Raw genomic sequence first — 14,069 nt, forward strand, 5'->3', positions numbered from 1 at the left:
GCAACAAGCCCTCAGTCCTCCTTCCTGAGTGGCTTCCCCCTTACCTTAGTACCGGAACATCTCACACAGTTTACTCTCAGCTCGACATAATTGCTTTGTGTCGAAATGCTAAGGAGAATTTAGGCCGTGGAAGGAAATTGTAAAGCCTACAAGCAAGAACAGAACCGAATAAAGTTTAAGACAATTTATTACGAAGACTAGGTAGCCTCTAAAATTGCTTGACAAATGACGTTACCACTTCGCCATAGTCTGTGCCTGACACCTTAGCAGAAAATGTCAACACGGGAAACCGAAGAGTATTTTACGTGAAGATATACGAGGGTCATTTCGTAAGTAATGGCAACTGTGATATCTCTCGTGATGATATGACACCATCAGAATTCCGCGATGTGCTTTGGACCAGTACGGCAGTGGGTATCTGAATGGGAACATAAAATAGGATTCCAATACAGGGGTCACGGTAAAGGTTGAAACGAAACGCACGCATTGGAACTCTGTGTAAACTTATTGTGCACAAGTGGAACTAAAATCAATCAAAATCAACTACTGTGCCTCAAAATAGCAGCACGGTGCATACACACAGCGTTGCCAACGACGGGGCACGGGCTGAATACCGTTGACATTGCCATCAATGTGTGCTGCCTGTCACCGAAATACCATAAGGACATTCGCCCTGTTTGCAAAACGTCTCCCACGAAATCCTCAGTTGTGGAATGAGTTCGCAGTCGCACGGACTGAGGTGTGGTGAGTAATGTGGGTGGGGGAGAATCCATCAGGCAACAGGGCCACCTCACACTGTTTCAGGTGCCGATACCGAGCTATCCTCACGTGAGGTCGCAATCTGTCAGTTGATTTTTGCTACGGGCTTTCGAGTGTATTTGCTGCGATTACGGTGATGCCACACATCCCCGCGATATTCCATAGTTGCCATGACTTGTGGAATGACCCTCGTAGAACCTACATCAGATTTATCTTTACGTAAACCGAGAGCTTAAACTTGCTAGTGACAATAACACACCGCAAAAATATTTTCTCTGCCACGCATGTCTCGAAATGTAAGAATCTGGACACTGCACGTGTCGCGACAGGATTCGCTTCACACCTCGCAACAGTATGAGAAAATTATGCGTCCACTGAGAAACGAAATTACGCAAGCCAAGCACATGACGTATATGTTCCCACTAGCCTAGGAGGTCAAGGTGTAGTTCCATGTCTAACATCTTTATTCATTATTTCAGGACACACTTTAAACAAAACTAAACTCGTGAAATGAATATCAATATTAACAGCTGTTCGACCTTTTAACTTCGACAATTACAAGGCACTCAGGCTAATACAACTGCTGCCTAACCTGCACAGCTACTTGTTGGATCTCCACGACGTTTTACTTCATCCGTCGCGAATCGTGTAGTGGCGTCACCACCTCCATGTCACCTCGGGTAATCCGCTGTTGAATCTGGCAGCATTCCTCATTATCACGCCTCATACCATTTTCTCAGAAGCCAATCATTCATAAGGAGTTGTCACAGGTATTATTCTGATTTCAACCACCATTAAAACTACATTTTTCTGTCACACCACTTTTGATTACACCCCCACCGAAGGAAGATGGATGAGTCAAAAAATGGTTCAAATGGCTCTGAGCACTATGGGACTTAACATCTGTGGTCATCAGTCCCCTAGAACTTAGAACTACTTAAACCTAACCAACCTAAGGACATCACACACATCCATGCCCGAGGCAGGATTCGAACCTGCGACCGTAGCGGTCACGCGGTTCCAGACTGAAGCGCCTAGAACCGCACGGCCACACCGGCCGGTATGGGTGAGTCAATCAACTTGGTTGATGGGTGTCTCCCCTAGTTTACTGGGTCTTAATACGTCCGTAGATCGGAAGTCCACCTATCGCAATGCTCTAGAACATTCTCGAAGTCCATATAGGCCTTCCATGTGGCCACCTTCTGGTCACGCAATGGCTGGCTATGTCTCCCTCGTCCAACGGCACGCCTCTAACGTCATAATCTGTACTCTGTCGCACTGTTAAAGTCTAAAACAAGAATGGCTTGCTACGCACTTCGTTGCGTTACAGCGTCTTGTGTGCTTTTTCTTTTTTTTTTAAGTTATACCCTTCTGACTGATATGATGCGGCCAATTATTTGCTGGATGTATCCCAATCTCTGTCTTCCTCTACAGTTTTTACTGCCTCAAGCTCCCTCTAGTACCATGGAAGTTATTCCCTGATATCTTAATAGATGTCCTATCATCCTGTCCCTTCTTCTTGTCAGTGTTTTCAATACATTCCTTTCCTCTCCGATTCTGCACAGAATCTACTCATTCCTTATCTTATCAGTGCACCTGATTTATAACACTCGTCTCTAGCGACACATCTCAAATGCATCGATTCCATTCTGTTCCGGTTTTCCAACAGTCCGTTTCACTATCGTACAATGGTGTGCTCCAAACGTACATTCTCAGAAATTTCTTCCTCAAATTAAGGTCTACGTTTGACACTGCTACCCTTTTTTGCCAGTGTTAGAAGCTCTTGATGCCCTCCTTGCTGCGTCCGTTCTTGGTTGTTTTCCTGCCTAGGCAGCAGAATTCCGTAACTTCATCTATTTCGTGACCATCAATCCCAAAGTTAAGTTTGAAACTCTTCTCATTTCTGTTACTTCTCGTTACTTCCGTCTTTCTTCGATATTCTGTACTCGTTAGACTGTTCATCCCATTCAACAGATATTATAATTCTTCTTCACTTTCACTGAGGATATCAATGTCATCAGTGTATTTATCATTGATATTCTATCACACTGAATTTCAATCCCGCACATGAATCTTTACTTTATTTCCGTCATTGCTTCTTCGACGTATAGATTGAACAGTAGGGGCCAAAGATTACATCCCTGTCTTACACCCTTTTTAATTCGAGCACTTCGTTCTTGGTCTCCCACACCTATTGTTCCCTCTTGGTTTTTGTACATATTACATGTTATCCGTCTTTTCCTGTAGCTTACCTCTACTTTTCTCAGAATTTCAAACATCTTGCACCATTTTACATTGTTGAACGCTTTTTCCAGGTCGACTTGATTTTTATTCCCACACTACATCTGCTATTACACAAAAAGATGATTAGATAATCGATTCAGAAAAATGTAGTCTGCCATAGAGAAGCATAGGAATTGTTGCATCTATTACTTTAGATTAGATAATCGATTCAGAAAAATTTAGTCTGTTATAGAGAAGCATAGGAATTGTTGCATCTATTACTTTAGAGTCACCACCATCATTTACTACAGTCTTCCTTAGTTTCCCATTTCATATTGCAGTAAATTAAGCTCGAGTTCTATGTAGTCGGCCGGTCGCTGTGGCCGAGTGGTTCTAGACGCTTCATTCCGGAACCGCGCTGCTGCTACGGTCACAGGTTCGAATCCTGCCTCGGGCATGGATGTGTGTGATGTCCTTAGGTTAGTTAGGTTTAATTAGTTCTAAGTCTAGAGGACTAATGACCTGAGATGTTAAGTCCCATAGTGCTTACAGCCATTTGATTTGAACTGTTTAAAAGACGTCGTTGTTCCGCTGAATCTGTTCTACGTGAATAAGATGATTTACTTGTCTTTAGTGACCAATTTAGACCACGTGGTAGTTATAAAATGTGGTTGAAATTTGACAGTAGTGATGAGTAAACCATCTTATTCCAATAAGACAGCTTCAGTATAACCATAACGTCTTCTCACCCTTTCACCACCATTTGTTTCCGGAGTGAAAGACGTAAACACATGGGTATTTTAATCAATATCTGAGTTAGAGGAAACAATAGGAAAAAAATAATTACCTGTCGTGTTGTTTTCCTTTCAGTAGATGATTCCGAAAAAACTGGAATATATGCAGAAAACAGCCACACATCAGTGCAATAGAGCATCTCCGCAAGTTTTTAATTGATATTACAGGTGATCAACATAAGCACCGTTTTTGATGCGACAAAAGTCAGTAAATGCGGGCAGTTCATTGACACGTATTGTGCGTGAAGGCAAGAGAGCAGCCCGTTTTTCAAATCTGTTCATTGAGTTGCTTGTCTGGAGGCGTGAACTAATTCTATTCGACAATACAGAGCGGAGCAGAGGGTAAACAATGAAACGTGAAGAGAATTCAACCTATACCTGGAAACTGTAATTGTAAGAACTATGCAAACCACTACTAGGCTTCACTTTATCAGGGGGATATATAGCAACAGTATGCACCATATTCCCATTGGTTCTCCGATAACCTATCGTGAGGTGCATACGTACCAATGGTAGTGAAAGAGGTAACAGATATTCGTGAGCTGTGGACCTCTACAGAACACACTCCGTTCCCCACATCCTCGTCACTCTGTGTTCACGTCTCGCAAAAGGCATCGCGATTTAATCACCCGTAGATATTTTCGTCATATATGTCTTCACAAACAGAAATGCGTATTTCAAACGACGATATGTTCTATTTATATCAGAATGCCTCAGATATAATATTGCGACACTTTGACAGGCTACTGGAAGCTCTAATTCGAAAGGAGGTCCCTGGAGTAGACGACATTCCCCCACAATTACTGAAGTTCTTGGAAGAGCCGCATGACAATACCGCTGAACTTGGTATGTAAGATATTGAGACAGGTGAAATACCATTGGATATCAAGAAAAATGTGATAACTCTTGTTCCATAGAAGGTAGGTTTTGACGGATCTGAAAATTACCGAGCAATCAATTTAATAACTCATGGATGCAAATTATTGTCGCAAATTTCGTATTTACAGAAGAATGAGAAAATTCGCAGAGGCCGACCTCAGTCACTATGGGTTCTGGAGAAATGTAGGAACACGATAGGCAATTCTGACCGAACAACGTATCATAGAACATGAACGAAGGCAAACCTAAGTTAATAGCATTTTTAGATCTAGAGAAATATTTCGATAATATTGACTATAATACGGACTTTGAAACTATGTAGGTATCAAGGATGAAATGCAAGGAATGAAAAGTTATCTAGGACTTGTACAGAAACCAGACTGCAGTTGTAATTGTTGAGGAAAACGAAAGAAATGTGGTGGTTGAGAAAGTGAGAAATGGTAGTAGCCTATCACCGATGTTATTCAATCTGTACCCTCTGGAAGCAATAAAAGAAACAAAGGAGAAATTTGAAAAGAGAATTAAAATTCAAGGGGAAGAAGCAAAAACTATAAGGTTTGTCGATAACATTGTAATTCTGGAAGACAGAGAAAATGATTTGGAAGAGCAGTTGAATAGAATTGTTAATGTTCATTGAAGGACGTCATAAGATAAACAACAAAAGCGAAACTAAGGGAAAGGAATGTAGTCGAAGTAAACCAGGCGGAAATGAGAGACTTAAATTAGGAAATGAGAGGATATGAAATACACATTGGCAGTAGCAAGAAAAGCACTTGTCAAAAAGAAAAAAATTGTTATCATCAAATATAAATGTAAATATTGACGAGGCACTCAATCGAAATGGGAAGAAAAGGAATCTATGGCAATATTATAACAATGGATCAGTTAATAGGACAGATTAAGAAATCGTCAATTTTATGACAGGCGTAAGTGTCAGTGGTGGGGGGGGGGGGGGGAATTGCAGGGGGATGAATGTAGAGTATATTAATCACGCAGAGATTTTAGCGGTATCCGTTCTAAATTTACCGAAAATTAATTAGAGGAAATGTTTCTGCCGTGACACGTTTCTATGTCGGAGATGCTAACTGCGCAGTTGTAGTTTACGGAAGGTTGCATGTGGAGGGTTACGTTGGACAAACCGCGAGGGAGAGTTCCAGCAACTTTCGCCTGATTCTTCCCTAAATCATCAGGAGAAGGCTTTCTTACCTCGTTTCTTCTAAAGCTGTTTCGATGCTCCCACTGGATCTCTTCTCCGTGGGCAAGGCTCCTATCATGCTGTCATGCGAACATGTAATCGTTTAGTAGTTAAGAGCAAAATGAGGAACATATTTTCACAGTCGATACTACAGTATCTGAGAGCTAATAATTGTAGTACCCATCTTGGAATTAATTATAAACTTTTAGCAGCATGATATTTACAATTCCGTACACAATACCAGTTTCCACACAACACTGAAGGCAGTACGACGAGACCGCATATCAACATTTCGCGAGACAAAGTTAAGCATTAACTCACTTTTAATTAAACTAAGTAACTACTCACAGGACACATGTGTTGCCTGCTCGAAAATTACTCATATTCTGAGCATTAACGTTTCCCGAGGCTATGTTAAATTGCAGTTCACTTTTAATTGAATGAGAGAAGAATTTGTTGAGTCCACACGCTACGTGCATGAAAGCTAGTCATTCGTTACAACTGGTCTATGCTAACTCTTTCGCATCTGCCTGTAGAGCGCGCTTTCGTGGTTGGTAGGTCAAGTCTGCAAATCGCTTATAACATTAAACCTACGAGGGGCGTTCTGTAAGAAATGCAACACATTTTTTTCTCGGCCAATTTCGGTTGAAAAAAATGCGGAATTTGTCATGGGACGACGTGGACTATTTCCACTTCAGCTCTCATTCTTTCGTAAACTTCCGTAGGTGGAGGCGCTATACGTAGCCCTAGAAATAGGAGGTGCTTCCAGGTACAGGGCTGTCATTAAGTTTCTTTTGACGGAAAACCAGAGAATTTCAGATGTTCATAGGCGCTGCGGAGATCTGGCAGTGAACAAAAACACGATGAGTCGTTGGGCGAGCCGTCTGTCAGCATCGCTGTGGTAGTGCTGACACATTCGTCCGTCATTTGGGGTACTCAAAAGTGTGCTGCCCAACAGTAGACCACAAAGAACAACGTAGGACCGTCTGTGAGGAACTACTGCGCGTTACGAGACTGATCGTGAAAAATTTTTGTCCGACACCTGCACAGGTGATGAAACATCGGATCATCACTTCGAACCGGCAACAGAATGGCAATCTATGCAGTGGCGCCACACCACGTCACCTCCGAAGAAAACGTTCAAAGTCGTACCCTCAGCCGGGAAAGTAATGGCGGCGGTCTCCTGGGACTCCGAAGGGGTTATCCTGTCTGATGCCCTCCCTCATGGTGCAATGATCAATTTTGAAGCTACTGTGCTAGCCTCCGGGAATTGAGGAAACGAAATCCTCATTTTCTATTACAACGCAAGGCCTCGCACAAATCTGCGGACCTGGGAGGTGTTCACACACCTTCATTGGACTGTTCTTCCTTTTCTACCCTACAGCCCGGATCTCGGACCTTCCGAAAAAATGGTTCAAATGGCTCTAAGCACATGGGACTTAACATCTGAGGCCATCAGTGCCCTAGACTTAGAACTACCTAAACCTAACTAACCTAAGGACATCACACACATCCATGCCCGAGGCAGGATTCGAACCTGCGACCGTAGCAGCAGCGCGGTTCCCGACTGAAGCACCTAGAACCGACCGGCCACAGCGGCCGGTGGACCTTCCGACTTCCATCTGTTTGCCCAATGAAGGATGCACTCCACGGGACAAAATACGTGGATGAGCAGGAGGTTATTGATGCAGCAAGACATTGGCTCCAACGTCGACCAGTAGAATGGTGCCATGCGCGCGTACAGGCTCTCCCGGTAAGGTGGTATAAACCCGTCGCACTAAACGAAGATTATCTTCAAGAATAGGGTTTTGTAGCCAAACGAGTGGGAAATAATATAGTGTACTGGAATCCTGAAGGAAACGACCCTGCTTTCAGAAAATAATGTGTTGCGTCATTTATCGAACGTCGCTCGTATTAATTATCGCGATCTTGGCCGTGAAAAGTTTTTTAATGTTAATGTGGTCAGCAATTCCCGTTAAAAACTTCTAGGACATGTAGAGGATAGTGAGTAAAGAACATTTTGAACAGGAACTCATGTCCGGAATCGTATCGTTTCCGTTCTACGACAGTTTCGGCTGGTCCCGGCGGAGGTTCGAGTCCTCCCTTGGGCATGGGTGTGTCTGTTTGTCCTTAGGGTAATTTAGGTTAAGTAGTGTGTAAGCTTAGGGACTGATGACCTTAGCAGTTAAGTCCCATAAGATTTCACACACATTTGAACATTTTCTACGACAGTTTCAATTCAGATGTGTACGTCGTCAACGTCTGCTTAGGGCAAGAGAAACGTCTCAGAGTTCCCTGTCCTGGTATGCAACAGGGTAGACACGATGACGTGTACTTCGTCAAACGATCCCCAGATGTCACTTATTGTCTGCTTTGCTATGAGACCGAGTCAATACCTGTGCATCACCGATAGAGGAAACATGGTGCAGTACACGTTTGCGGAACACAGACATGCTCCTTGTTTATGGCGAAGCTGGAGGTAAGGAAGAGCTGTTAGACGGCTGTATCACGACCGTTTTCCACACCGTCACACTCCATCGCACAAACTGTTTGCCCAAGTTACACAACGGCTACGGGAAACGGGTACCTTCACCGTGAAGAGGTAGGACTGTGGTGCTCCACGGCGACGCCGCTCTCCCGAATTTGAAGGAGGTGGACTGCGTCGCATTGAAGATGGCCCGTCAAAGAGCTCGCGAACAATTGCGCGTGCAATGGCTGTTAGTCACAGTACCGTCTTGGACGTCCTGCATGAGCAACAATTACATCCGTACCACTTACAACGGGTAAACGCTATGGGTCCAGCAGACTTTCCACAACGCGTCGCCTTCTCCACATGGATCCTGCTCCGTTGCATTGACGCGCCCCTGTTTCCAGGTCGAGTTCACTTCACAGATGAATGTAGGTTCAGGACGAAAACCCTCATGCCACGCATGTTCAGGGATTTCAAGACAGGTTTGGAATTAACGTGTGGGCAGGTATTCTGGACGGTCATGTGATTGGACCATACCTCCTCCCATCCAAGCTCACGGGTCCCGCATACTTATTCTCCCTACGACACGTACTGGATCCGTTCTTGGAAGCTGTGCCATCGAATGTCCGTCAGGAAATGTGGTTTCAGACTGATGGAGCACCAACTCACTTTTCACTGGCTGCCCGGAAACATCTCAACAGATGGTATGGTGAAAGATGGATAGGTCGTGGTGGTCCAACCGCGTGGCCGCCACGATAGCCGGATTTAACCCCTATGGACTACTTTTTGTGGGGTCGTATGAAGAGCCTAATTCATGAGACACCTGTAGAGACAGAGAAAGATCTGCCGGCACGAGTTCTGGCCGCTGCACAAGACATCGAAGAGACACCAGATGGGGTGGAGACAGTGTACCAGAACACGCTTCGGGAGTACAATGTGTGTAACAACGTTGGTGGTCGCCACACCGAGCCGCTGTTATAATGCATCGGTATGTTGGGGATGGTGCCGTAGATGCTGGGTTCTTGTTGTTGTCGACTAATGTAAACCATGAGGTGTAAGTTGTAATGCAAATGCGTAAGTAATAACGGAACGAGTCAGTATTCTTTTCAAATGGATTGCAACAATTGTACTGGGTCACGCCTAACTACATTCCTCACGTGGGTGTGGATGAGATAATCATCTGCATTGAAACTGTCGTACAACGGAAACGATACGTTTCCGGACATGGGTTCCTATTCAAAATGTTATGTACTCACTACCCTCTACATGTCCTAGAAATTTGTAACGGGAATTTCCGACCACCTTTTAGATCGCTCCTTCCATCTGCTCAGTATGAGAAACTTCAGTCACTGCTCTCTGTCGACGCTCCAGCAGCCACGCTCTGTGGCCACCTGTTACATGTGGAGTGGATACTCCGTAGTTCCTGCTTGTTCTCAGTGACAGCAGCGCAAATATTAAACGCTTACATATTTTAGACATGATGTAATAAAACAGCGAGTATAGATTTAAGTGTCAGGAAGTCGTTTCTGAAAGTATGGAGTGTAGCCATGTACGGAAGTGAAAGATGGACGATAAATAGTTTGGACAAAAAGAGAATAGAAGCTTTCGAAATGTGGTGCTACAGAAGAATGCTGAATATTAGATGGGTAGATCACATAACTAATGAGGAGGTATTGAGTAGAATTGGGGAGAAGTGGAGTTTGTGGCACAACTTGACTAGAAGAAGGGATCGGTTGGTAGGACATGTTCTGAGGCATCAAGGGATCACAAATTTAGCACTGGAGGGCAGCGTGGAGGGTAAAAATCGTAGAGGGAGACCAAGAGATGAATATACTAAGCAGATTCAGAAGGATGTAGGTTGCAGTAGGCACTGGGAGATGAAGAAACTTGCACAGGATAGAGTAGCATGGAGAGCTGCGTCAAACCAGTCTCAGGACTGAAGACCACAACAACAACAACAATAAAACAAGGTTCGAAGTGCAACATAAACGCCACAAGATGAAGAGGCTTGTTCGGAAATAGCTAGTGTGGAAAGCTGCATCAAAGCAGTGTTGCGAGTGAAGACTACAGCACACCTCAGGCGTTTATGTTTTTTTTTTTTTTTTCAAAAATCTCACAACTATGCTGAGACAGTTCTCCAGTCGGATAATGCGCACTTGAATAATCGTGAGCTTGCTGTATTAGAAATACACCACAGGATTTTTTAAATCCTCCGCAGTTACGGGAGGAGCGACAGAGAGCGTCACGATGAACGCCGCACTGCGTCCGACATGTTACTATCACGACGTTCCATTAATCTTGGTAATTGTGAGCGTGTATCGACAGCTATCGGTGAAGTCGCGCATTAGCCACGCCTACGTGGCTTGTGGTTAAGCGCAGCTCGCTCGCCCCTAGGCTCGCCGTTGTTGGCGACCGGAAGGCATTCGCGTGATTAACGAGCCGAGTGCAGCTGTGGCCTCGGAGGCCTTCGTCCAGCGGCCAGCTTTTTCATCCCACGCTGAGTGATAGGAATCTGCGGTAATGCGCCACTGATACGGCGGCCAGCGCGCTGCGCTAGTCACGGCATTTAGCACGCGAAATGCTCTGTCCCACGGGCGGTTGCGTTCCAGCAATACAGACCACTGGCTGCGCGCGCTCGTAACTGCATGACAATGTTGCTGAGGACCAGTCTTACTTTTTTCCTAACAAGCGTTCATTCCCTCCACTCAGATGACATTTCGCACAAGGATCACGAAGATAAAATATAAGAGAAAGAAGGGCTTGTGCAGAGGCATATACAGGGTGGTCCATTGATAGTGACCGGGCCAAATATCTCACGAAATAAGCATCAAACGAAAAAACTACAAAGAACGAAACTTGAAGGGGGAAACAAGATGGCGTTATGGTTGGCCCACTAGACTGCGCTACCAAAGATCAAACGGATATCAACTGCGTTTTTTTTAAATAGGAACCCCCATTTTTATTACATATTCGTGTAGTACGTAAAGAAATATGAATATTTTAGTTGGACCACTTTTTTCGCTTTGTGATAGATGGCGCTGTAATAGCCACAAACGTATAAGTACGTGGTATCACGTAACATTCCGCCAGTGCGGACGGTATTTGCTTCGTGAAACACTGCCGTGTTAAAATGGACCGTTTACCAATTGCGGGAAAGGTCGACATCGTGTTGATGAATGGCTATTGTGATCAAAATGCCCAACAGGCGTGTGCTATGTATGCTGCTCGGTATCCTGGACGACATCATCCAAGTGTCCGGACCGTTCGCCGGATGGTTACGTTATTTAAGGAAACAGGAAGTGTTCAGCCACGTGTGAAACGTCAACCACGACCTGCAGCAAATGATGATGCCCAAGTAGGTGTTTTAGCTGCTGTCGCGGCTAATCCGCACATCAGTAGCAGACAAATTGCGCGAGAATCGGGAATCTAAAAAACGTCGGTGTTGAGAATGCTACATCAACATCGATTGCACCCGTAGCATATTTCTATGCACCACGAATTGCATGGCGACAACTTTGAACGTCGTGTACAGTTCTGCGACTGGGCACAAGAGAAATTACAAGACGATGACAGATTTTTTGCACGCGTTCTATTTAGCGACGAAGCGTCATTCACCAATAGCGGTAACGTAAACCGGCGTAATACGCTCTATTGGGCAACGGAAAATCCACGATGGCTGTGACAAGTGGAGCATCAGCGACCTTGGCAGGTTAATGTATGGTGCGGCATTATGGGAGGAAGGATAATTGGCCCCCATTTTATCGATGGCAATCTAAATAGTGCAATGTATGCTGATTTCCTACGTAATGTTCTACCGATGTTACTACAAGATGTTTCACTGCATGACAGAATGGCGATGTATTTCCAACATGATGGATGTCCGGCACATAGCTTGCGTGCGGTTGAAGCGGTATTGAATAGCATGTTTCATGACAGGTGGATTGGTCGTCGAAGCACCATACCATGGCCCGCACGTTCACTGGATCTGACGTCGTCGGCTTTCTTTCTGTGGGGAAAGTTGAAGGATACTTGCTATCGTGGTCCACCGACAACGCCTGACAACATGCGTCAGCGCATTGTCAGTGCACGTGCGAACATTACGGAAGGCGAACTACTCGCTGTTGAGAGGAATGTCGTTACACGTATTGCCAAATGCATTGAGGTTAACGGACATCATTTTGAGCATTTATTGCGTTAATGTGGAATTCACAGGTAATCACGCTGTAACAGCATGTGTTCTCAGAAATGATAAGTTCACAAAGGTACATGTACCACATTGGAACAACCGAAATAAAATGTTCAAACAAACCTACGTTCTGTATTTTAATATAAAAAACCTATCTGTTACCAACTGTTCGTCTAAAATTGTGAGCCATATGTTTGTGACTATTACAGCGCCATCTATCACAAAGCAAAAAAAAGTGATCCAAATAAACATTCATATTTCTTTACGTACTACACGAATATGTATTAAAAATGGGGGTTCGTATTTTCAAAAACGCAGTTGATATCCGTTTTACGTATGGCAGCGCCATCTAGCGTGCCAACCATAGCGCCATCTGGTTGCCCCCTTCAAGCTAGACAAGTTTCGTTCTTTGTAGTTTTTCCGTTTGACGCTTATTTCGTGAGATATTTGGCCCGGTCACCATCAATGGACCACCCTGTAGAAAATCATCTTTTTCTCGTTATTTTTGCAAGTGGATCAGGAAAAGCCATAACTAGTAGTGGTTCGAGGTACCCTCCGAACTGTACCATACATTGGCTTGCGGAATATGTAGGTACACGTAAATGTAAATATGCCATCGAAGCTCATTTCTAATTAATGTCCAGCGCATAAGAGCCATTGTTGCTGACTGTGTACCTAATTTCACATCTGTGCGCTCCCAAACAACGTGCAAATTTAATAGTGTATTGTTCCTACTTACAAACTACAGTTCCGCTGTTTGCTTTCCTTCATGGTCGTGCACTGTGGATGTCGGAACGGAATGGCGTGGGGAAAGGCAGGAGCCTGGTGACACAGGCGGTGTCCATGTTGCAGGCCGGCGGCGGGCCAGCCGGCGTCGGTGATCGGCGGCCCCCAGAAGGCCAGCCTGCAGCCGCCAAGGACCACCACCGACGCCAGCGCCGCCCCCGCCGGCGGACGACTGCGGCGCTTCTTCTGCGCGCCGTGGGACAAGGTCGCCTGCTGCGCCGGCAGGAAAAAAGGTACGTGTCTCCTCTCCCTGAACATTGAACACGGCCTGTGATGTCCCCCCTCCCTCCCCCCCCCCTTCCACTAATCCGGACAATGTTTCGGTCATGATCAACAAAAATGATAAAAATTTGAATAAGGTCCCCGTTTGCGAAGAAATATGTTACCGATTAGAGAGAAGGTGTGTACAACGAGCTGTTCTGAACAATAAATTATTCCTCTCCTACTACTATGCTGCTATTATACTTTTCGTAGTCTTAGTTAATAATTAGTACAGTCGCTCACAGATAATAGAACCCAGTACTTTGTCCTCGATGGTGAGTGTTCATCGGAGGTGATGGTATCATCTGGAGTGCCCCAGGGACATGTGGTAGGTCCGCTGTTGTTTTCTATCTACATAAATGATCTTTTGGATAGGGTGGATAACAATGTGCGGCTATTTACTGATGATGCTGTGGTGTACGGGAAGGTGTCGTCGTTGAGTGACTGTAGGAGGTTACAAGATGACTTGGACAGGATTTGTGATTGGTGTAAAGATTGGCAGCTAACTCTAAATAT

General features: G+C 44.7%; 1 protein-coding gene across 1 annotated transcript in view; it reads left to right on the plus strand.

The window, feature by feature from the left end:
- LOC124799027 (protein SPT2 homolog) overlaps positions 1–13,566 on the plus strand; it is a 512,977-nt gene extending 499,411 nt beyond the window's left edge. The window contains exon 9 of the mRNA XM_047262563.1: positions 13,359–13,566. Within this exon, the coding sequence (XP_047118519.1) occupies positions 13,359–13,566 (208 nt within the window). The remainder of the gene's footprint in view (positions 1–13,358) is intronic.
- Positions 13,567–14,069: the final 503 nt, after the last annotated feature.

Source organism: Schistocerca piceifrons, chromosome 5 (assembly GCF_021461385.2).
Source record: "Schistocerca piceifrons isolate TAMUIC-IGC-003096 chromosome 5, iqSchPice1.1, whole genome shotgun sequence".
NCBI classification, from domain to species: domain Eukaryota; kingdom Metazoa; phylum Arthropoda; class Insecta; order Orthoptera; family Acrididae; genus Schistocerca; species Schistocerca piceifrons.